Source organism: Lycorma delicatula, chromosome 2 (assembly GCF_047948215.1).
Source record: "Lycorma delicatula isolate Av1 chromosome 2, ASM4794821v1, whole genome shotgun sequence".
In the NCBI taxonomy this organism is placed as follows: Eukaryota; Metazoa; Arthropoda; class Insecta; order Hemiptera; family Fulgoridae; genus Lycorma; species Lycorma delicatula.
The window spans coordinates 63,951,378-63,977,492 of NC_134456.1; the positions used below are offsets into that span (position 1 = coordinate 63,951,378).

The 26,115-nt window shown below is 31.8% G+C and overlaps 1 protein-coding gene across 3 annotated transcripts in view; it reads right to left on the reverse strand.

Moving 5' to 3' along the window:
* RtGEF (Rho-type guanine nucleotide exchange factor) overlaps positions 1 to 26,115 on the reverse strand; it is a 138,318-nt gene that overhangs the window by 57,916 nt on the left and 54,287 nt on the right. For all 3 annotated transcript variants that reach the window (XM_075355424.1, XM_075355426.1, XM_075355427.1), the window contains 6 exons: positions 23,116 to 23,296; positions 15,979 to 16,197; positions 11,666 to 11,864; positions 9,841 to 10,062; positions 7,600 to 7,681; positions 584 to 726 (listed from right to left, as the gene is read on the reverse strand). In XM_075355424.1, coding sequence (XP_075211539.1) covers positions 584 to 726; positions 7,600 to 7,681; positions 9,841 to 10,062; positions 11,666 to 11,864; positions 15,979 to 16,197; positions 23,116 to 23,296 — 1,046 coding nt within the window. The remainder of the gene's footprint in view (positions 1 to 583; positions 727 to 7,599; positions 7,682 to 9,840; positions 10,063 to 11,665; positions 11,865 to 15,978; positions 16,198 to 23,115; positions 23,297 to 26,115) is intronic.

A 26,115-nucleotide genomic window follows, 5' to 3' on the forward strand; every position in this document is an offset into this window, starting at 1 on the left:
TATAATACGTACTGCTGGTCTGTAAAGGAAGGCTTTGATGAGTAGATTTAAACCCATCTCTAGATGACTTTAACGATTTTGTCATCACAGTTTTACTATCCATTCTAGATAAATCAGGGACATCAAGTTTATTAATAGTAAGAGTGCTGCGGTAAATACCCCCTTTGATATAACCAAAACTACTGCTAGCTACACTGCCAGCATCATCATCATCGTCATCATCACAATTTTCACAAGTGTGACTTCCTGCCAATTTACTGATTTTATAAAATATATCATCAGCACTGTCGTCATCATCATCATCTCCATCATCACTATCATTATGTTTATTATCATTTTTAGTCTCTTCAACATCGGTGGATATAGTTTCAGTAGTGGATGTGCCAGATGATAACCAGGTTCTAACAGCATGTTGTGGATAAATGATACATTCAGTTCTATGGCTATGTCTTCTTTTAACGAAATCTGTATTAACCCTTTCAATATACTGCTTATATAAAAGTTTTTTTATAATTTTCCTAGTCAGTATACCACGGCGTACAAGCCGTGAAAAATACCTTGCTAATCTTGCATAAGGACTTACTGGGGAATGTGGTGGAGGAGCAGGGGTTGAAGGTAACGGAGAAGATACTCGAATACTGCGAATTTGTTGTCGAATTAAATCTACCCAAGTCTGTTGGTCTTCCTTTGTCTGACAAACAGCCACAATTTTTTCTATCATTGGTCCTGAAAAAAATAAAATGTCTTAAAAATAATTGTATAAAAAAAATCTTTCTAGAAATTTAGGGAATGAAAACTAAGAGGTTTAATTCTAATGGTCTAGGTATTTCTGTCTTACTAGTTGTCGAAGAAACTGATTGATGACTGAGAGCAATGTCTCATCCAAACAAAGGATTAATTAAAAATCTGGATAGAATAACCATCAAAAGCTTTGAAAGGATAATCATTCCAACATATTATCACTGTTGTTGAGCAGTTAGATAACGTTCAAGCAAGTATAATTATAATCTGAGTGAAAGTAGGCATTAGATGCAAATATTATAAATTTTTACTAGGGAAAATAAAACTACAATCATTCAATTCTCAGAAAAACTTGTATGAAGGGTAACTAAAAATATCTGAATAATGAATGTGGCATAAAAACTAGATATATCTGTATGATGCAAGGTATTGTAACTGCTATGAAGTGAGTTAACATAATTCCCAGTTTTGCATTATTATACAATTACAGCATATTGTAGTTTCTTTCTTAGTTTCTGCATGGAAGTTCATAATTTTTATAATAATTGATAATATAAAGCAAAGACTGTGTATTTTGTCTTCTTTTAAGGAAATCAACTGCTGAAATTATTTTAATGCTTCAACAAGGATTTCAGGAAAAAACTTAATGTAAGACAAGTACGAAACCAGTATTTACATTTCGAATGAAACATACAATCTCCTGATTTTCTGAAGAAAATTTAATAACTGTAGACTCTTCAAACAACCAAAATAACAGAAATCTTGAAAATGTTTCTGACAAATCAATCAATGATGATCACTGTCAAACTGCTGATAAGGTTTCTGAGATGATTAGAATTTTTCTTGTTAATATCAGCAAATATAAAGATTTGAAAATGAAATGTTTTTCTACAGCATTTCTTCTTGTTTATAACAGAGAATAAAATACAAAATTACTTGAATGTTCATTGCAATTCATGGGAGCAAGTTTGAAATCACTCGTACATCTTTTTACAGTTATGCTCCTTGTGACCTATGCTGACCTTGTGTAATGAGTTTTGGTGCAATAATTATGATCCAGAAATAAAATAAACATAAAATCAATGCTAAACCCAAAATTCATGGAACACAAGACAGGCTGAACCAATATTACAACACATGTTGATGTGTTTTTATGTTAACAGAATCATGCAAAAAGAATTAATTTCTTTTGGACAAATTATGAACCAAAAATTTTAATAGAAGATAAAAAGAAATAGTGCTGCTCCAAAAATCTGCAGTAACAGTAATTAGGTCCTTTACTCTGACAACATATTGAATAAAACCTAATGAATATTTAGAAAATTCTGGTTATTCATGAGTCTTCCTTTGTACACGTCTGAAGATTATATGAAGATATTAAAATTTGAAATTCTTTATAAAATCTGAAATAAGAATTTTACAATTCCTAGTCTAATTAATTTTAGCAAGAATAATGTGTATTATACAATCCTTTTACATATTCTAAGGTGTCATTGCTATTTTTCTGAATCTGGATTTGGTTCATATTTGAAGGTATATTTAGCAGTTTACTGAATGTGATTAAATAGATCCATACCCAAATCTGTTTTGTAGCAACTAATTTACATTAATACATTATAAGTTGAGTTTTATGTATTATTTTAAATAACAGCTGGCAAGAAATATGCCGTAAAACAATTGTGATTTTAAATTTTATAATATAAACCACCTAGTATAGAATATTAAGATGAGATGTATCCTTACATTAATTTTATCAGAAAAGTAATTTTGTGGGATCCCGCATCCGTAGTCATGATTGAATTATTTTAATTAAACTGCATATTAAAAAAACTAAAATAACTATGTATATGGTGTAATGTTTGTTACATTATTGTAATATTAAAATGAAAATTTTGTATTAATTTATTACAAGAGTGCTGCTGCTAATAGATCTCAATTTTGTTCATATAAATACAGGCAACATACATTTATTCATCCAATCAATCAATCAATCAATCTCTCTCTCTCCCTATTTTACTCTCTCTTGCATGTTATATTTTCATATTTTATTTTGGGATTTATTTTTTCCACTTACCTGCAATCATCAAAGTAATATAAATATTTTGTAACAAGAAATTTAATTCTTAATGATTTATTTTCAAAATCAATAATTATTTTGGGTTCAGCATTTTTGATAGTTCTATATTTCTTTTTCTAATTGTTTTTTCAACATTTTTACTTATATTGTCTAGATCAAGATTTTCCAAACTTTTTAATCTAAGGGCCACCACATTAACTCCTCCACTAAGTCTCAAGGGACTCCTGCTGATGGTCTTATCTGACTGCTACCAGCAGACTACCAACTAAAACCACCCTCGTAAGGAGTACTCCTACATACCTTGGAACAACATTAGGCATAACATCAAGGTGCACAGGCCCCAAAACCAGTTCACTCTAACTTTAATGGCAGATTGGACCACGTAAAACAAGAACATGGAAAAATACATCACTGATACGACACAACACAACTCAACAACATAAGAGTGCAACACCAATTTTTTTTTTTTAATTACTGTTAAACAGAAGCCTTACACTAACAACGCAGCCCTATTGGCTACACAGCCACAAACTAAAAACGATCATAAAACTAAAAGGGTCAATTACATTTGCAGTGATCCAAGGGTGGCTGGTTGACCAATTCAAAAAAAATTACAACTTACCCACTAGATGTCTCAGGACCTTAAAACTTTTTTTTTTTAATTTTTAATTTAAGCAGTTTACCTGCGGCATCCATTTTTGTTACAGTGCACACACCTATTTTTGTGATTGTAAGGGTTTATGGAAAAAATCATAACTAAAACACTATTGGTCCTGGAAGGATAAAACAATAAGCAATTTATTCATATTTTCTCAAGGTAAAGATTGATCCAGTGATTTATTTACCTATCTCTCTTCTTTCTATGAGAAAATTACCAATAAAGTTGAACATGAAAAACTATGAAATTTCATTTTTGGTAATTTTTTTCAAGAGGCAGGGATGGCATACACAGTTTGAATTATTTTTTTATATGTAGGTATATTTAGTAGTTTTGCCACAAATAATATTAATGGTGATACACTTAACTCTAAATTTATATGAATTTTTGAAAACTGATCTTTTTTTTAATTCAAATTTTGGCTCCAAATAACTCTGATGGGGCTGGTGATAAAACAATTGTCGCAACATTTTGGAAGTCACAGTTTTAGTTTACATATTTCCTTATCTAATTCTTTAATCGGAATGAGACTTTGTAATTTGAAAACGGGAATGACTATGTGTGGATCCTACTGTTTCAAAGCAATTAGAGTCTTATATGTCAGGAGAAATCCATCACCAAATTTGGTCAAAAAATTTTTATAATCATTTTTGGCCCATCTTCAGACTTTATCTCAGGTATACTTTCTCATATTTTGTTATAATAGGTGGAAAGGACAGCTTTTAAACAAAATAATCCATGAATTTTGTTTTTTAACCTGTATATTATAGTAGTCAAAGATAACACTGGTCAACATGATTTTTGTCTTATGAGTACCAACAGGTGTACTTATTGCAGTTTTTTGTTATTATAATTTTTTTTTAATTTTAAAACTTTTTTGTCCATTGTCAAGGCTCCTAGAGCAATGTAAATATGATAGAACCAAATGAGCTAACTCAGAGAATAGCATTGCTACTGTTGTGCAGGTTCAGATGTGAACCTGTACAACAACCTGTGTTTAAACGCCTAGAGTTAGTTTAAATCATCCTAATAATTTTTGTTATTATGTGGTGAAGTGACGCTCAAGTCCCAAAGGCAAATCTTTACTCCATTAGCAAAAAAAAAGGTTATAAACTTTATTTTGGGTGTAAATGCAGAGACCAAAAAAATTTAATAATTATTACATTTATTTATTGGTTATTTATTAGATATTTATATAATTTATTTTTTACTTTTCAGTGCATTTTTATATTTGTTAATATATATATATTTTTTTTTTTTTTTTTTTTTTTGTTTAAAATTCTCAATTTGATTTAATTCTTATTTTTTACTTTTTAGAGGGTTTTTCTAATTTGTTTCCTTTTTTATTAATGTTAATATTAATATTAGTTAAATAAAAGCTTTTTTTAAAAAATAATTTTTTATATGTAATCAAATATATTTTTGTAATTTTTTTGGTTTTTTTGAATTTTTTTAAGACTAATAATAAAAGCTTTTAAAAAAGTAAAAATATTTATTTTTACACATTGAAGTTATATACGTGTACCAAATTTCATTGATTTTCATACGAAAGATCAACAGATATAGCAGTTGCAAGATTTGATTATTCCTAAAGTGAGTTAAATAAAAGCTTTTAACAAGAGTCTGGACTCCACATATATGTTGTTTATTGTATTCTAGGCTTCTCACTGCATGGAAAAATGCCATATGCCATTAGCATCCCTATGATTTGGAGGGAACTCAAAGATCACTCTGACTGTAATTTCTGCTTAACAAATGTTAAAGGGATTACATCAACATCAAAACATACAGTGGTATACCCTAACTTGCAATCTGCAATGAGACCAGTTCCTCACTACAAAGAACTGAACATACCAAAGTCTCCAGAACATGACATTAGAATAAGAGAGCAAGAATCTGATGGAAGTAAGAAAGAAAAAGGAAAATTCTGGTGATACAACTTTTGAACAAAGCACTTCAACTGAGCCTCATTTACTAAATCAAGAAAACTTTAATGATCTCATACAAAATTTAAAGTTTTCTAAAAAACAGTCTGAAATGCTTGCTTCCTGGCTGAAAGGATAGAATCTTCTTCAAAAGAATACAAAGATATGTACATAATCATCATTCTGAATTTGAAGACTATTTTTCTGAAGAAAATGGCTTAGTGCTTTGTAATAACATTTATTTCTTCTTTTATGGAGACACTTTGTAATGAATATAACCCAACAGAATGGCGCTTGTTCATTGATTCCTCTAAAGTTGGTTTAAAAGCTGTGCTTCTCTATAATGGCAATAAATTTCCATCATTATCTGTGGTTCACTCTGCTAGTATGAAAGAATTATATGAAAACTTTAAATTTATATTGGAAAAGCTTCAATATGTAGTGTAAGAATGGAATATTTGTGGTGATTTGAAGGTAATTGAAAGAATGGCCTAAACACAAATCACCCATTCCTGAACAGAAAATGTGAAACATGATCCACCCCTCCACTGTGTAATCCTAAAAATGTGTGCCTACCTCAGTTATATATCAAACTAGGATTAATGAAGAATTTCATCAAGGCCACAGACAATACTCCTGGTTTCATATACTTAAAATTAGTAATGAAAAAAAAGAAGGGATATTTGTGGGTCCACAAATACGGTCACTAATGCATGATGAAAAGTTTGAGGAACTACTGAATCCACTGGAGAAAGCGCTTGGCAAGCATTCAAAAATGTTACTCAAAGCTTTGTGAAAAATCAAAAGGCGGAAAATTACCATGATGTTAATGATCTTATAATATCTTATAAAAATTTGTCCGTAAAAATACACTTCCTGCACTCACACCAAGATTTCTTCCCAGAAAATCTTGGCACAGTGAGCGATGAGAATGGAGAACACTTTCACCAGGAGATTTCAGCTATAGAAAAGAGGTATCAAGGCAAATGGAATCCTAAGATGCTGGCAGATTATTGTTGGACCATCAAGAGTAATGCTCCACAGGCGAAATACAGCAGAAAATTGTCATTCCTTACTTTCTAGGTGGGTCAAATATTTGAATATTGTGTAGTTAACAATGCAGAAAATATTAAACGTTTGAAATTATAAATTCCTGTCTCTCAGAAACCTTGCATGATGGTGAAAAACTGATATCATATTTGAATTCAGGGGAAAAAATACTGTCAGAATCACATATTTTTCTTCCCAAGACAAAAAAAATTTCTTTTTTTTCCCCAGTGTTACAGTTAACATGTTTACTTTCATTATGTACATCAGTCATATTTTGTTTCTTAATTGGTCATTAAATAAAAACATCTATTATTATTTTGTATGATTTACTTATATTGTAAATTTTACAATGTAATCAAAATAAACTATGGCAGGCCAAATAACAGGCATGTCCGCGGGCCGGATTAGTGGTGCTCGTAGACCAGTGTTGGCCCATGGGCTGTAGTTTGGAGACCCCTGTCTATACTATCTGTTTTGTGATCAAGAATAAAATACTTTACAACAGTATTAATTTTTAGTTTATTTTTTAAATAAATAATTGTGCAAAGACTATTTCAAGTATTTGTTATTATAGTTTATACCAAAATAAAACATCATCTTTTTCCATGTAAGTGAAAATTCGTAAAATTCAACAATCATGAGTAAGAGGCATGATCCTTCTAACTGGGAAAAACATGGTCGCTAAGTGTTCTTGCAAGAAACAGTCATGTGGATCCACATGATGCCAATTTTTAGAAGTTCTGATCGTTGAAAAGTTTTTAAACATTTCATAATTTCTCAAAACATTTCCCATTATCATAATCTCTCAATTATTTAAGCTGGTGGATTAAATTAGTGAAAAATCTATTGTAGCAAATGTCATAAGTTTCTTTAATACAGTGTTTCATTAAGTGGCCAAGAAACAGGTGCGCAGAATCACTTATTCATATATTATGTACCACAATACTCACAGAATTTATACACAAAAGAATCCAAATTGAAGTGTGTTTATTTTTCTAACAATGAAGAGCTGAAAAATACTAAAAATCCTTGCCAGGAGCTACACATGAGCATGTGCACATGCACAACTATTTTTACAGTGAACCAGTTTAAAGCTGTTTTATATTTTAATAAGTAGACAAATTAATATTACTCTATATCATACTTACCAACAATTTCAAAAGCATTCTTAAATGTATCATTAGTATCTTCCAATTTATTAACACTAATACCAGCCAAAGGTAATTTACCCTAGAAAAAATAATTTTTAAATTACAACCTATTATACAATGTATTATAAATTTGAAGAATCATTAATCTAAAACCTTAACTTCAGTAGTTTATAACAAAACTCTTTTACAAAGGAGCACAATCTACTTAACAACAAATGATTTTTTTTCTACAAGAATGGTTGGTGAAATCCTTCTTACTTAAGCTGATAATTTCACCAATTACATTTGCTACATTTCATGATTTCAATTACCCTTTTTTCATGAATCTAACCCCTGATCCACATATTTAATGGTGTTCTTCAATTTTTAATTTAAACATACGAAGAGATATAAAAGGACTGATGATCAGTATGCCAGACCTCAGTTTTATAAATTATTTATAAAAATAAGTTGTTTGATACAGTCCATGAACGTATTCTGTTAACAGATGACAGAAATATGTAGACTTTTACTCTTGATTTTAGATTAGGAAAATCACACCCACAGAACACTAGAATACTTAGGAAACATCTAAAATGTAGCCATTATTTGCTTTTTTTGCGATAATTTGTATTCACACACAATTATTTCATCATACTTTGGTAAAACACAAAGTTTATCAAGATAATATTGCAATGTAAAAATATTCAATGGAAAAGCAAAATATTGACATTCTTATAAAATAACTTTTTTAAAGATCTTCCCTCTTTATACATGTCAACTGCTTTTATTTATATATTTTTTTTAATATTTAATAAATAAATAAAATAAACAAGAAGGAAGTTACTCTACAATACTCTACAAATAAGACTTTTTTTTTAACTTTAGATGGTACTGAAATCATATAAAACCCTAGCAATATTAAAGTAAATTTTTAAAAATACTTGATTGGCCGATTTAAAAAGGAATTATATACATCCGTACAGAGTACTGAAGGTAAGTGGGAAAGAAGAATATTGCTTTAAAAAAAGCCTCATTCCATTAAAAGATGATAAAAAGAAATGAATACAGAAAAGATATTACGATTTCATGAAACATATAAATTGATATTTTTTTGATACAATATAAAATTTGTAAAAATCCATTTAGGAAAGCAATTAAGCAAAATAAAGAAGAAAATATGGAAAGATACAGCAAATGAGTACCAGTAGTTCAGATAAAATAAAATATTCAATCTCACAAAAGCTTCACACGCTATCATCAATGAAGTTAAGAAGATACCATAGATAAAAATTATATGATAATACAACCCAAGATTGAGAATATGCAATCAAAATCCCAAAATTAGTAAATTAAGAATTTAATAAATATTTCAAATTACCAAATAACACTTAAAAAGATTCAATTGACAATATACCTTTCTGTAAGTTTCAATGCAGAGAGATAAAATACAAGGTTTGTAATAATTTTAAAACAATTAGATCATTCTTTCAAACAATGTGAAGGATTATTCCACAGAGCTATTTAGTGATCAATAAAATACTAACTCAGTATATTAGAAAGCTATTAGAATAATTTTTGACCCAGACCCTAGAAATTCTTGCAAGAATAGTATTTTTAACTCTGTGTTCACTATATAATTATTCTGTTATTAAATTTAATATATAGACCGGCAAAATTTAATATGAATAATGACAATTTTTTAACTGAAGTACTTGGTCTAGAATTAAGGTTTACTTTAGGCATATCAGCAATCATAAAAAAAAACAGATAAGTCTATTTAATATGGAAGCATTTTATACATTGAACTGCTGCACATTTTAAAAAATAGAAAAAAGTAAATTTATAATTGAATAGAAAAAATATTTACAATAAAAATGCCTATACAACCACGATGAGATGAAATATATACTAATGTAATATCTATTGTAAAACTGAACTCATTAAAACTTACTATTTATGTAACTACTAGCATAATTCAATATATTTCATTTCTATAAAAAGATAAAAAAATGAATAAACAATAAAGGAATTTGTTTAATAAGAATATTAAAAATGCTGAAAAGATAGACTAAAGAAAAATCAATCTTCTCATCATACAAAGATGGCTGGACAAAAAAAAGAACTTGCAGTTAATTAAAATTTTCAGTTAGTACATATATCTTGATTCTTATTCATTTTCATAACATCTCATGAAAAGCTGATTTTTAAATACCAATTTAATAGCAATATCAACAAAACAAAATTAAAAAAAAACACCTCATAAATGAAAGCGCTCATACGATGACTAACAGACAACATTAACAATGTTGAAGGAAACAATACAAGATAACGGTCATGATGTTCAGGACCAACTGCTACGGATCCCATATGTATAATTTCACCAAGACATGATAAATCTTCACCTTCCCAACCTCGTACACCACCACTGATTACCTCCAATTCCATTTCTTTCTGACGGCGTACAACTGAACACAATGACTGCAACATATAATTATTTCACTTTAAATTATGTTCTTATTTAATTTGCTTCTACTAAATTGCTAGTTATGAAAGTAAGATGAAAATGCTACTAGCAGGGGATTTTTAAATATTTACTAACATCCACACTTGAATTATTTATTTTTTGGAATACACACAACTATTGTATCTTTTATTTTTTAACAAGGCATATATAATACTTCATTCAAGTTCCATATTAGCACTAAAGTAATCTATAGGACTTCACCTTTTCTACATAGTTTGAATCTTCTTTCACAACCAGGTTCACAACAACAATAATAAAATCTACAACTTAGATTTACACTCTACTACGTACTAAAATATTTTCTTTAAATTACCATTAGCATTGAGGATCTTCTATAACATTCAAAGTTATACAGACACACATACCTTGCTCACTAAAACATAAACAAAAATGTGAATAAACAAATGATGAGGTCATCATCATCAAAGAATTAGACCTGGGAAAAGGAGAAAATTTGATTATTTTTCAAATAATCAAGTAAATTTACCTTTTCAGAAAACAAATGAATTGTGAGCCAGTTTCTAAATTCTAATCTAAAATCTAATTTTAATTCTAAAATGAAATTTGATTCCACCAGCACCATACTACTCAACCTTCCAGTTTTTACTGATGAGCCTCTTTCCATGTTCGCAAAATCTGCATGATAACAAGCTAGATGAAAGGCAGTAAAGCTAACAATCCCTAGCTAAAACATCAAATTACAGGAAAGTCAGAAAGAAGTAAAAACTATCTTTTACAATAAATGAACAAAAGTCTTTCATTTAGACCAATCAGTATAAGTAATAATACATGCATATGCTTATCATTGCTAATAATTCATAAAAGCATAAAGGCAGGCTTAATAGAATCCTTAAGAAATGCAGACTTGGAAAAGTCAATGTAAATATTATTCAACCAGGTGGATAAAACAAGATATGACAGGACAGACTGGGTAAGAAAAGTTAAATATGGTAACTAAAAACCAAGTGAATTCAAGATGTGGTGAATTCTAATGCAAAATGGAGGGCGATTACTGTTAACAGTCATGAAAATCCTGTAGCAGGCACTTCAAAACAGAATCAAACAGCAGATGATTGGTTAGATGACATCAATCTGTTTCAAAATAACAATCAATTTAGTTCTAAAGAAGGTTTAAGTTTGACAAATTTTAATTCATGGCCTCCATAAAATTTTGCTCAAAATAATTATTGTTACAGCTTTCTCTATTTCTTGTAATGTAAGATATATATTAGAGAAAAAAAAAATATTTATACCAAATAACAAGTACACTACTTTTTTATCATGATGATGATAGGCAAAATTTTTTGTAGAACATGTAAAATGACAAATGTGATTATGATCCAAACCAAGAACCCTAGGTATGAAACACAGAATAGAATAATCAGTGCTAATTTTATTATCAATCAATCTTCCACAAATTCAACAAAAATAAATGTTCTTCTCCAATAATTACTTTGCCTTCACTGTTCACAATGAACTCATAGATGATAAAATAAATATACTTAACATAAATATATTTATATTAAAAGAATTCAAATAGTATATACTTATTATTACCGCAATATCTTTGAAGACTGAAACAGAACGTTGTGTATCTCCCCTATCAATGTGATTTTCTTCAACATGTCTTTCGAGTTCTTGTAACATACCAGCATACTTTTCTAAACGACGAAACGGTTTACTAAGACCAGCAGTTAATACCAGTAACCCAGGACTAGCAGCACCATTTGATTCCATAAACGAACCTAATTCCTGCCTATTAAAAATTAAAAAAACAACTTTACAGCATCATCTAAATGTTATTTAATTTTATTGAAAATATTAAATTAATTCAAAGCATTGTTTGCAATACATTTTTTTTTTTTTTTATTTACTTTTTTATACTGCAGAATTTTTATTAAATATCTTGTGATAACTTTTGAATAATAGAAAATATTAGTATAGGACCATTGTCTAAATTCTTATAGAGAAGTTTTTTTTTTGTCTTCAGTCATTTGACTGGTTTGATCCAGCTCTTCAAGATTCCCTATCTAGTGCTAGTCATTTCATTTCAGTATACCCTCTACATCCTACATCCCCAACAATTTGTTTTACATATTTCAAACGTGGCCTGCCTACACAAATTTTCCCTTCTACCTGTCCTTCCAATATTAAAGCGACTATTCCAGGATGCCTTAGTATGTGGCCTGTAAGTCTGTCTCTTCTTTTAACTATATTTTTCCAAATGCTTCTTTCTTCATCTATTTGCCGCAATACCTCTTCATTTGTCACTTTATCCACCCATCTGATTTTTAACATTCTCCTATAGCACCACATTTCAAAAGCTTCTAATCTTTTCTTCTCAGATACTCCGATTGTCCAAGTTTCACTTCCATATAAAGCAACACTCCAAACATATACTTTCAAAAATCTTATCCTGACATTTAAATTAGTTTTTGATGTAAACAAATTATATTTCTTACTGAAGGCTCGTTTAGCTTGTGCTATTCGGTATTTTATATCGCTCCTGCTTCGTCCATCTTTAGTAATTCTACTTCCCAAATAACAAAATTCTTCTACCTCCATAATCTTTTCTCTTCCTATTTTAACATTCAGTGGTCCATCTTTGTTATTTCTACTACATTTCATTACCTTTGTTTTGCTCTTGTTTATTTTCATGCGACAGTTCTTGCGTAGGACTTCATCTATGCCGTTCATTGTTTCTTCTAAATCCTTTTTACTCTCAGCTAGAATTACTATATCATCAGCAAATCGTAGCATCTTTATCTTTTCACCTTGTACTGTTACTCCGAATCTAAATTGTTCTTTACCATCATTAACTGCTAGTTCCATGCAAAGATTAAAAAGTAACGGAGATAGGGAACATCCTTGTCGGACTCCCGACTTATGTTCTTATGTTCTTCAATTGTTACTGTTGCTGTTTGGTTCCTGTACATGTTAGCAGTTGTTCTTCTATCTCTGTATTTGAACCCTAATTTTTTTTAAATGCTGAACATTTTATTCCAGTCTACGTTATCGAATGCCTTTTCTAGGTCTATAAACGCCAAGTATGTTGGTTTGTTTTTCTTTAATCTTCCTTCTACTATTAATCTGAGGCCTAAAATTGTTTCCCTTGTCCCTATACTTTTCCTGAAACCAAATTGGTCTTCTCCTAACACTTCCTCCACTCTCCTCTCAATTCTTCTGTATAGAATTCTAGTTAAGATTATAGAGAAGTTAGCATTTTCAAAAATAATAATGCACATGTGGGGAGTAGTTTGTTTCCAAACATTACTCTCTGCACCAAGCAGAAAGAAAACTATTATGATCTGATAATGGAGGAACTGAAGCATTACATCTGCAACATATGAGTTTACCACTAAAGGACTAATGAAACATCTCTTAACCCTTTGTGGTGGGATGGCCAGTATAGTTGGCCACGGCCCACTCTTAGTCAGTTCGGAATATTTACAGTACTAGCAGTGCTCACAGTTCGAACGACCAGCAGGACTGGCCACTTATTTACCCTGTCATTATTGGCTCAGCTGCCATCTTGACTGCTCTGCCCACCAGCTTGGAATTGTTTTTCATTCATTCCTAAATATTTACATAAGGCATTTAATTTTAAAAAAATATCAGTACTTATATAATTTTTTTTTTTATTGACACAAAGAATAGCTAACATAATTTTGATTACTTTTTACTTTACTGAATAACATAATAAAATAATATTTAAAAAGACACTTTGTAGTATAAGAAAATTGTCCAACACATTTGTTTAACTTGCTAGCTAGATCGTGGTTTATTTTTCAGAATGATATTTTTCAAAGCATTTGCCCTTGTGTAATCCAGGGTGTTTCTAACAAGTCTTACAAAAAAATTTGTTTCGTTTTCTTTCTCCTCCAGGTCTTCTGTCACTGCAAACAGCGCAGTCTTTTAACAAAAGAACATTTTTTATTTTTACAAAAGACTGCGCTGTTTGCACAGGACCTGGAGACCAGTCTTTTGTTGAAAGACTGCATTGGGAAACATAAAAAAAGGTTCAGGAAATGTTTTTTTTTTTTTTTTTGTCTTCAGTCATTTGACTGGTTTGATCCAGCTCTCCAAGATTCCCTATCTAGTGCTAGTAGTTTCATTTCAGTATACCCTCTACATCCTACATCCCCAACAATTTGTTTTACATATTCCAAACGTGGCCTGCCTACACAAATTTTCCCTTCTACCTGTCCTTCCAATATTAAAGCGACTATTCCAGGATGCCTTAGTATGTGGCCTGTAAGTCGGTCTCTTCTTTTAACTATATTTTTCCAAATGCTTCTTTCTTCATCTATTTGCCGCAATACCTCTTCATTTGTCACTTTATCCACCCATCTGATTTTTAACATTCTCCTATAGCACCACATTTCAAAAGCTTCTAATCTTTTCTTCTCAGATACTCCGATCGTCCAAGTTTCACTTCCATATAAAGCGACACTCCAAACATATACTTTCAAAAATCTTTTCCTGACATTTAAATTAATTTTTGATGTAAACAAATTATATTTCTTACTGAAGGCTCGTTTAGCTTATGCTATTCGGCATTTTATATCGCTCCTGCTTCGTCCATCTTTAGTAATTTTACTTCGCAAATAACAAAATTCTTCTACCTCCATAATCTTTTCTCCTCCTATTTTCACATTCAGCGGTCCATCTTTGTTATTTCTACTACATTTCATTACTTTTGTTTTGTTCTTGTTTATTTTCATGCGATAGTTCTTGCGTAGGACTTCATCTATGCCGTTCATTGTTTCTTCTAAATCCTTTTTACTCTCGGCTAGAATTACTATATCATCAGCAAATCGTAGCATCTTTATCTTTTCACCTTGTACTGTTACTCCGAATCTAAATTGTTCTTTAACATCATTAACTGCTAGTTCCATGTAAAGATTAAAAAGTAACGGAGATAGGGAACATCCTTGTCGGACTCCCTTTCTTATTAGGGCTTCTTTCTTATGTTCTTCAATTGTTATTGTTGCTGTTTGGTTCCTGTACATGTTAGCAATTGTTCTTCTATCTCTGTATTTGAACCCTAATTTTTTTAAAATGCTGAACATTTTATTCCAGTCTACGTTATCGAAAGCCTTTTCTAGGTCTATAAACGCCAAGTATGTTGGTTTGTTTTTCTTTAATCTTCCTTCTACTATTAATCTGAGGCCTAAAATTGCTTCCCTTGTCCCTATACTTTTCCTGAAACCAAATTGGTCTTCTCCTAACACTTCTTCCACTCTCCTCTCAATTCTTCTGTATAAAATTCTAGTTAAGATTTTTGATGCATGACTAGTTAAACTAATTGTTCTGTATTCTTCACATTTTTCTGCCCCTGCTTTCTTTGGTATCATAACTATAACACTTTTTTTGAAGTCTGATGGAAATTCCCCATTTTCATAAATATTACACACCAGTTTGTATAACCTATCAATCGCTTCCTCACCTGCACTGTGCAGTAATTCTACAGGTATTCCGTCTATTCCAGGAGCCTTTCTGCCATCACAGGAAATGTTATACACAATTAATTAAAAGGCTGTCTGATAGGTTACAGACAAAAGAAATACACTGTTTCTATAGCAATATGTTTTGAGTGGTCAGTACTGTTGGCCATCCAAGCTGTGAGGAACGTGAGTGTGCAACAATTCTGACTTGACAAGTAAAATGCCTACCCGACCCAGTGGACTAATTTTAAATATGTTATCTGACCACAAAGGATAACACATACTTACCAAAATTTCAAAAATATAGAAAGTATATAGAAAGAGGAAAATTTTTCATCAAATTAAATAAAAAACATTTTACTAACTTACAGTATATATAACTACTAAGCAAGTCTTTTATTTTAAAAAAATGGTAATACTTACTTGTATTTATCAAGTACACATACAGCCCGAGGATGATTACAACAATATTTTGTTAATACTTGTTTAAGCTGAGGAGCAATTGTTATAAAAACTCTACCAACCCTTTGTTCAGGTCCAGGGAATGAGGCAACTTCAACCAACGAATTTAACAGTCCATCATGTAAATCAATTATTTCATGTAGATTACTAATTAGCTGGCTATATTCTGAATTCTTCATTCTGAAAATAATAAAGATTAAAAAATACATAAATTTCAAACAAATAAAAGAAGTATTTAAATTGCAAAACATGAATATCTTAACATTAATTAAAAATAACTTTACATTAGTTAAAATCTCACATATTAATTACTGAGTTGTTCCCTACTCAGTAATAAAATAATTCAGCAAATAAAAAATCTCTTTATTTGCTATTAACTTCTTAACAGTTAAACATCCACCACTGTTGGGATGTTTTGATAATCAGCTGATTAATACAAAAAATTCACTGCTGACCAATATCAGCAATAACCAACATAAAAACAAAAATAATGATTTACTTACCTGTTACTTTATTAATAAAATCTTAATCACTGTTTTAAAATATGAATCAATAAAAAAAATGTAAGATAAATGTGCAGTTACAACCTCCCTGTATATGTTCAAACTGTACATCAATATCTTCTTGAGAATAGAGATGTTGTTGCTGCTGCTTATTCCTAAGAATAAAATCTGATGGAAAACCTAAAACTACGAGAACATTTAATGAATGAGAACTAACACTTCATACGCTTTCAGCATTGCTGTCAAGAATCTCCCAGCCTGACAAGAAACTAATGAGTAAATAAGAAGCCTGACAAGTAAGAAACTAATGTCCATCTGTCTGGATGTGTTTCAATGATGACAGTTACTAAGTCCTAGTAAGTGCTTCAAAATTAAAGATTTTTCATATTGAACCATTAAAACGTTAAGGGACTTTTGAACATATTGTATAACACTAATTATAAACATAATAAAAACAGAAACAAAATTAAAAATAATAAAGAACTAACATGCAATCATACTACAAGGGTCATTCAAATATAAACCAGAATATTTTTATAAAGCTTTATTGATATTAAATAAAATTAAAAATTATTTCTTCCTTCAACAGAAATACATTTTCTCCAACAGGTAGGTAACTTCCTGATACCCTCATAAAAAAAACAAAAAAACAAAATGGCTCTCCAAACAGCAAATTGAACACATAATGATTGACTGCAGCATCACCTTTACATCTTCCCCTCCTAAAGGTTCTTTCTTTCATCACACAGTAACAAGTCTGGACTGTACGGTGGATGTTCAAGAGGTGTCCAATGAATTTTAGCAAGTTTATAAAAATTCTGAGCTGCTGTATGCAGACATGTGTTGTCTGGATAGAGATGGAGGATGTTCCGAATTGGTTGCTGGCGTTTGTTGCAATAAGCAGCAGAAATATGTCGCATTTACTGTCCTTTATTTTAAGCAGGAAATCAATCAGCAGCACACCTTTTCAGTCCCAAAATACAGCTGCCAGAACTTTTCCGCTGACAAGTGTTTCTTGACCTTGATCAGTGCCCCTTCCTCACTTTTCCACTACACCATATTTGTTCACTTGCATTCGGATATAGTGCTGGACACACATTTCATTGCAGGTCACAGTTACAATACTAAAAAGCCTCTCCTTCTTTCTCAAAGCAATTCAGAAGCCGCAAACAGACGTCTTTCCAGACATTTCTCTATGCCTCACTGAGAAGACATGGAACCCACCTCACCAACACTTTGCTATTTCCAAGGTCTGACATTGTGTGTACACTCCCAACACTTACGCCCACCTCTGATGCAACTTCAGTGATGGCCATCTTCCACTAGGTCATGAACAGCCTGAATGTTGCCATCATTGACACTGGTCTGCGGATGACATTCGTGATTTTTGTTCCACTGAATCACAGCCACTTCAACATTTTTTGGCCTAATTCAAAAACTTTGAAAGTTTTTTGTCTTGAAAACTTAAGTTTTTGAAAAGGTAGCAATTCTGAAAATTTCATAGGATTTAACACCTTCGTAGGCAAGAAATCTGATAATTCATTGTGCAATGAACAATGGTACCTCCTGCACAGATATTCTGCTACTTACATGGGAACGATACCTAAGGGTGGGGTTGGCCAGTTGCTTGCCTCCACATGTATCCAACTACCCACAGCGCCCATCACATTCAGTCCTCCTCCTCAATGCAGCAAAATTCCAGTTTACATTCTGAATGACCCTGGTAAATTATATAGTCATTTTTACTGTTAGAATGCGAATGCTACTATTACTCTAAAACCTGATCTGAATCTGATATGAGTAAAATAATTATCACTAATTTACTAAGCATTTGGCACCATTGGTATCAATACAATTGTATAAATTAATTTCCACTTACCAACAATTTAAAAAGTGTAAATCCTAGTACTTTCAGAGCTATTACTTCATCATCAGGAATTTTCTAAAAGATGTTAATTTATATTCAAATCAATAATCTATTAAACTATATTCATAATAGTCGATTGTCAAGAAAAAAATTAATTTGTATGTCAATAAGACAGTAACGTCATGTTTGTAAAAAATTTGCGACTATTATCATAATGTATATTATAATACAAGGGTTATTTTTTTTTTCAAGGTCCGATTCGTCACGAAATTAAAACCACAGTGAAAATAAACAATTTTTTATTTGTAACAAGTACTTACATAGTTACGCTATTTCTCTACATAGTCGCCACTCCGATTTAGACATCTGTCGTAGCGTGGTACCAACTTTCCAATACCCTCGTCATAGAACGGAGCCACCTGTGTTTTCAGCCATGTTTCTACGCTGGTCTGCAGCTAGCTGGTCTGTCCCAAAATGTTGTCCACCTAGCCAGCGTGTTATGTGAGCAAAGAGATGAAAATCGGATAGAGCCAAGTCCGGGCTTGTATGGTGGGTGATCAAACACTTCCCAACGAAAACGCTGCAGGAGCTTCTCTGTTACAGCTGCAGTGTGCGGCCAAGCACTGTCATGGAGAAAGACAATCCCTGATGACAACATTCCTCTCCGCTTATTCTGAATTGCCCTTTGTAGACATTGAAGAGTCACACAGTATGAGGCTGCAGTGATGATCGTGCCACGTTCCATGAATTCCACCAAGAGAACTCCATTCTGATCTTAGAACACAGTAGCCATACACTTTCTGTTGGAGAAGGTTCGCTTGAACTTTTTTGATTTACTGGGAGAATGAGAATGCATCCACTGTTTGGATTGTTCTTTTGTTTCTTCAGTTTTGAAATGAACCCATGTCTCATCCCCTATGACAATTTTGTTCAAAAAATCTTCTCCTTCATTGTGGTAGCGCTGGAGAAACGTTAGGGAGGCGTCCATTCTCATTGTTTTGTGATGGTTGGACAGCATCTTGGGAACCCATCTTGCACACAGTTTGCAGTACTGAAGTCTCTCACTCACAATGGTGTAAGAGAGCTGATGTTGAAATTTCAGGAATAAAGAAATTTCACTCAATAAAGAAATTGTGAAACGACGATTTTCTCGAATTGCCTCATTCACTCGCTCAACGAGATCATCGGTTGACACTCGCTTCCTTCCCTGACCACCTGCATCATGAACATATGTCCTGCTTTAAAGTTCCTGCACCATTGTGGCACTTTGCTGTCACTCATTGAAGTTTCATTGTACACATTACTTATTCATCGATGAATTTCAGCTCCATTACACCGCTCAGCCTGAAGAAATTGAATTACCGCACGCACTTCACACTTGGCGGGAGATGCTATTGTTGTAGACATGTTTACGTGCTAGCTGCATGTTCAGAACTAAACGAAGTGACGCGGCATGATTGAAGGCCATACTAGAGACGCTGTGCAACACATATGCGCAAAGGTTCATCCGATTTTTGCGCGGGTTTTTATTTTGCAACCAATCGGATCTTGAAAAAAAAATAACCCTCGTAATAATATATTATCATATATATCACAAACATGACGTTACTATCTTATTGACGTAAAAATTAATTTTATTCTTGATGACCGACTATTATGAACATAACAGTTTAATTTAAAAATGATTATTGATTTGATTAATTTAACATCTTTTAGAAAATTCCTGAAAATGGAGTAACAACTCCAAAAGTACTAGGATTTATACTTTTTAAATTGTTGATAAGTGGAAATTTAATTTATACAATTATCACTAACTAGGAAAATTATGTAAAATAAAATTTTCCCACTTCTACCTGGAGATATATGTAGTATAAATGTGTGTTTAATCAACATGGTTCAGTAAATACAATGTGTATTTCATCAAATATAATCAAAGATAAATATGTAGAAATAACAGCTAATCATGATTTCTAACCAAAATCATGTGAATACCTATGTCAATATATGCCTCTCTATAGATATGATATTCTGAAACTTTCTGCTAAAATAAACATGAAATACTCTTTCCAGATACGATTCTTTAACAATAGTTCAACAATGAAAACACAAACACGATTTCTTTTATTAAATAATAGCTAAGAATCTTCACAAACTACAGCTGATAAAATATTGATCATAACAGATAATACATGTTAACAATAATAATACCATATTTACTCACATTAATGTGTTCTCCCCTCTGTATGCACACCCGAAAAGGTGCATGGTGTGTCTTACTGGGAAAAAAGATTAAACAAATGAAGATTTTATAATTTCAACTATTTTGCTTACAATAACACTTTCAGCACCATGGCGCACTTCAACACTTTTCATATTAGCAGAGTTATTAATGAGTCATTTCCAGAGTGATGGATAGGCTACAGTGGGCTACACACCTGGTCGCCAAGATCATCCGATCTAATACCACTGGATTTTTGCATGTGGGGTTGGATGAAAAGTATTCTGTGTAAGAAAAAAGTTCATACCTGTGACGAGTTGGTTGTTTGTATTATAGATGCTGCCGTGCAAATTAAGGAAAGTCGTGCAGAATTACGGAGAGCAATGCTAGCAATCCAAAAGCATGCAGCCAAATGTATTGAAGTAGGACACATTTTTTAAAATTTATTATAAACTTTATTAAATATCAATTACATTTTAATTTTTTTAACACTATCAATTGTATGTAGTTCATTTTCTGTAGTTGATAGCATTTAAAAAAGCATTTAAAAGTTTTCATACAGTAGGAGTAAGTAATAAAATCTAATTTTTTGAACGTGTATTTTCTTTTTAATTGGACCATTTTATATCTATTTTCTCTGAATTACATTTTCTACAAGTTTTGATAATAGATTTTATGCATTCATTAGTCATTTAACACAGTTTTTGTATTACAAACATAAAAAATATGTTCTTAGACAACAAACCTTTCTGTTTTACGTCTGATATTATGAAAACTACTGGAGATAAATTCTGAAAGCTATTTTATTCAATTTGTCAGGTCAAAAATCATAAGAAATCATCAAGTTTACCCCTTAATTTGAGTTCCTAGAATTTCAGTATGCTTTTATTTCACTCTTTATCCAAGAATCAGCGGGATCTTTTGCTAATCAAAACTTGCTAACAAGAGTGTTTCTGGACAGATTTTATATACTTTTTTCATTATTTTCACTAGTAGAATAAGCTCAGAAAGCACCATTAACACACATGAATTACCATAATATATATATATATATATATATATACATACACCAGGTGTGTAAATATGAAACCGGAATTTGCCCATAGATGGCCCTAGCTGTCAATGTAGTTACCATCATACCACATCCCTGGCGCCATTTTCTTTCTTTAACAGTTTTAATTAGCGTTGTACATGTAGAGTTTTGTACCTACAAACTATGATTTGCAAACAACATTGATTTTCTGTAACCATTTAAAGAAAACTGCTGCAAGATCACATCGAATGTTTGTCTGTGAGCATGCACTTGGTAAATCACAGTGCTTTGAGTGGTTTAACAAATTCAAAAGTGGCTATTTTGAAGTGAGAAACGAAGAACATGGAAGACTACCAAAAACCTTTGAAGACTGAATTGCAAGCATTGTTGGACAAGGATGACGCTCAAACGCAACAAAAACTCGCGGATCAATTAAATGTAACATGAGAAGTAATCTCCATGCATTTGAAAGCCATGGAAAAGATCCAGAAGATGGGAAAAAGGGTTCCAGATGAACTGAATGAAAGACAGCAAGAAAACCAAAAAACCACTTGCGAAATGCTGCTCGCCAGATACAAAAGAAAGTCATTTCTCCATTGAATTATGACAGGTAATGAAAAGTGAATATATTTCGTGAATCCTAAGCGTAAAAAATCATGGGTAACTGGCGAACCATCGACATTGATTTCAAGGCCAAATCGCTATGGAAAGAAGACAATACTCTGTGTTTGGTGGGATCAGAAGGTTGTGATCGATTATGAGCTGCTAAAACCTGGCAAAACTGTTAATACTGAATGCTACTGACAACAAATGATCAATTTTAATCAAGCACTACGCGAAGAACAACCAGAATATCAAAAAAGGCAACACAAAGTGATTTTGCTTCATGATAATGCACCATCCCACCCAGCAAAACCGGTCAAGGAAACGACTGATGTATTCAGTTGGGAAATACTTTCACATGTAGCTTACTCATCAAACTTGGCTCTATCCAACTAGCATTTATTGACACGCACTTGCTGAGCAGTGCTTCACTTCTTATGAAAATGGCTTGATGACTGGTTTGTTTCAAAAGAGCAACAACGTTTTGGCATGGCATTCATAAATTGTCAAAGAGATGGGAAAAATGTATAGCTACCAATGACAATATTTCGAATAAAATATTTTTTATCATTTGCATACAATAAACGTGTATTTTCTATTCAAAAATTCCGGTTTCATAATTACATACCTGGTATACATAATTCAATAGTGGAAAAATGTTTGATAAAATATATATATATATTTCACAATACAGAAAAAAGTGAGAAGACATTATATATATGTATCTCCCAACTTAGGTATCCCTGAATGTCATGTGCACCCACAAATTTTATGCTGGTTTTAAAGAAAAGAAGGTGTCATACGCAAGAAAATATAGTCAGTAAATTTTTTTTGTTTTCTTTAAATAAATTTAAAAATTTTATCTGGTACTTACATGTCAGCCTTCTCAAGAGGTATTAAAAAATTATGCATTAATCCTTGAAGTTCAGTGAGATGAGCCCTTTCAGAATCAATTAAATCTTTTAATACAACACTGCGATAAATTTTTTGTTGTGCAGCAAGATCTATAATACCTGGATTGTTCTTATCCACAGACGCACTACCGATTAAACTACCTAAATAGATAAAAATTTTAAAAAATGCATGTATTTTTTAGAATATTTTAAAAATATTTTAGAATAAAAAAAAAGATCTAACTAATTTTCTAAGTCCTACCTCTCTAGTTACACAATACTTGTGACTCATTTTGTACAGCTATCACACTATTTGGCAAGGGCTAGCTATAACATAGAAATCACACACAGTACTAGGCAGAATCTGTAGCCAAAGTAAAGTGGGTGCTAAGAAGGGCTTCTTTCTTTAATTTCCACTTAACATAGGTTTTAGTTAACTAACACTATGACAATTTCCAGTGGTGGATTTGGCACCATTCAAATAGGTTAACAAACCCCTTACTTCCTTGGGACCTAATTAATGTGTTCTTCCACCATAGTTAGTTCATAGACACTTCATTAACTGATTACACTTTATGACTGTGAGTAATATGATTAAAAAGTTCACATTGGTGAATGTGGAATGTGTAGTACTCTCAATCTATCAAAACAGATTGAAAAAAAAGGAAATAAAAATGGCAATAATTAATAAATCTAAACTGAAATAATCAATAAATTTAATAAAAAAAAGAGTAACATCACTTTTTATATTAGGTGTGACAGAAAAAATAATTTCTAAAATTAGTTCAAGCTAGAAAAGAACAATTTTTTATTTTTTGCATTAAATATTGTTCAAAGGAGAACTGAAATGTCAAAAAACACGTTTTATAATTTATTTTTAGATCAAAGTAATTTATATTTCTCGTTAGAAAAATCAGTCACATAATTAAAATAGGAAAAGCTTAAAAAATCTGTTAGACAATAAAAAGTAGATTAATCATTAGATTCATTAACAGAATTAACGGTGTTTACACTTATCACTTTCTATACTACCCCACTAATAATTATGTCATTAAACAAAAATCAACCTCAACAAATTTCAAGAAGTATAAAAATTATTTACCAATTTGAAATTAAACATAATAAGTTTCATAAATTAGACAAGCAAGCAATGACTTTCCTTTAAAATCTTAAATCATTCAATTAATTCCACTTTAAAACAATTTTTTTATTACAAGAGTGAATCAAATATAAATAGTAATTGTTTTTTTTATAAATTTATTGATTAATAATATACACAATTCATACCTTCATCAGTTCTCTGTATAGCCTCCTGCTCTATCTACACAATGTTGCCAACAATCTGGAAGCTTGAATATTCCTTGTTCATAAAAAGTTTGGAAAAGTTTTGGAGCTGATGACTTACATTAATCTGATACGGATGTAATTTTAGAACTTTGGTAGGCTTATGAACACTTCTGTAAGATAGCTCAATCTGGTTAGAAAGTTTTTTAAGAGACTTTTTAGAGAACAAAGAAGTGTTTCATTTATCGTCTGCAGATTGTCATCAGTTAAAACACTTGAACAACTGGTATGCTTACAGTCATGCACACTGCCTGCATCCCCTCTCTTTTTCTGTTTAGCCTTCGGAACCATTGTAAGGTATTACTTCAAAGGATGAATGAGGATATGTATAAATGTAAATGAAGTACAATCTTTTACAATCTCAGGTCAACTACAAAAGAGCCTGCGATGAAATTAACCGAGTCCTGAATCAGGATCGGATGGGTCCACTGTTAGGCCCACATCAGAGAGGCAGAAGATCAATGTTTATGCTGTTGAGAGAGGGGACATGAGTCAGTGAAATGCAGAGGCGTTGATAGAATGGATTTGTGTTTTAACTGTGGTCATCCAGGACATTGCTGCGCCCAATGTAAGGAGGCTAAAATATGTGCTGTTTACAATAAAGAGAGCCACAGGGCAGTTGATTGTAGTACCTCATAATGAAATTACTGTGACTCACCCAATACCTGCCAATACCTCACCCAATACCTTCGTCTTCCTGCAATACCTACAGGAAGACAAAGGAAAGACTGGAGAAAGTCCTTCAAGACGAAGGTGAAGAAAAGAACAGGAGAGCATGGGGAGAATGGACAGCCCTCTGCTGAGTCATCATATGTCTGCACCTGTGTAGATGAGCAGTGATGATGACACACAGCGACTCTTGATCCTACCGCACTCAAAGGCACCTCCTGGGGCTGAGTTATACTTAATTGCAGATCCGGCCCCAGGAGGGCAGCAGGTAATGTGGTTAGGTTTAGTGAGTAGTGTGCAGGTATACCATATGCCATTAATAACATCTTTGCAGAACCTGTTGTGAGTTCAAGACTGCCCCTTTGGGCCGTACGTAAATGGTATTCCCCCACACCAACTAAAAAAAAAAAAACTACCAAAAGAACACCAGCATCCATAAGAAAGTATTCAAATCCATATAAAACTAATTGCATTTACTAAGATTTGAACCTTAGAACTCTCAACTTCAAAATCAGCTGATTTGCGATGACGAGTTTAACCACAAGACCAACCCAGTAAGGTACACTACCTGCACCTCGAAAAGGATTAAATAAATGACATATAGTGTATTTGTCTGGATCATTAGCATCTGAAAAAGTATTCATAAAAGACCTCCATATATATATATATATATATATATATATGCATCAGGTCTGTTCAGAAGATAACCAAACTTTATTTTTTAATCTTTATTATTAATTTTACAGATAATTGGTCCTTGTCCCCTACAAAGTACTCTCCTCCCCTATTCACACACTTTTCTCAGTGGTGTTTCCACTTTGCGAAGCAATCCTCGATAGCTTCATTTGAAATGCCCTTTACGGTCTCAAAACGGCGTCTTTTCATTACTTATTTTAATTTTGGGAATAAGAGAAAATTACAAGGAGCCAGGTCTGGTGAGTAGGAATGCTGAGGGACGACAATTACCT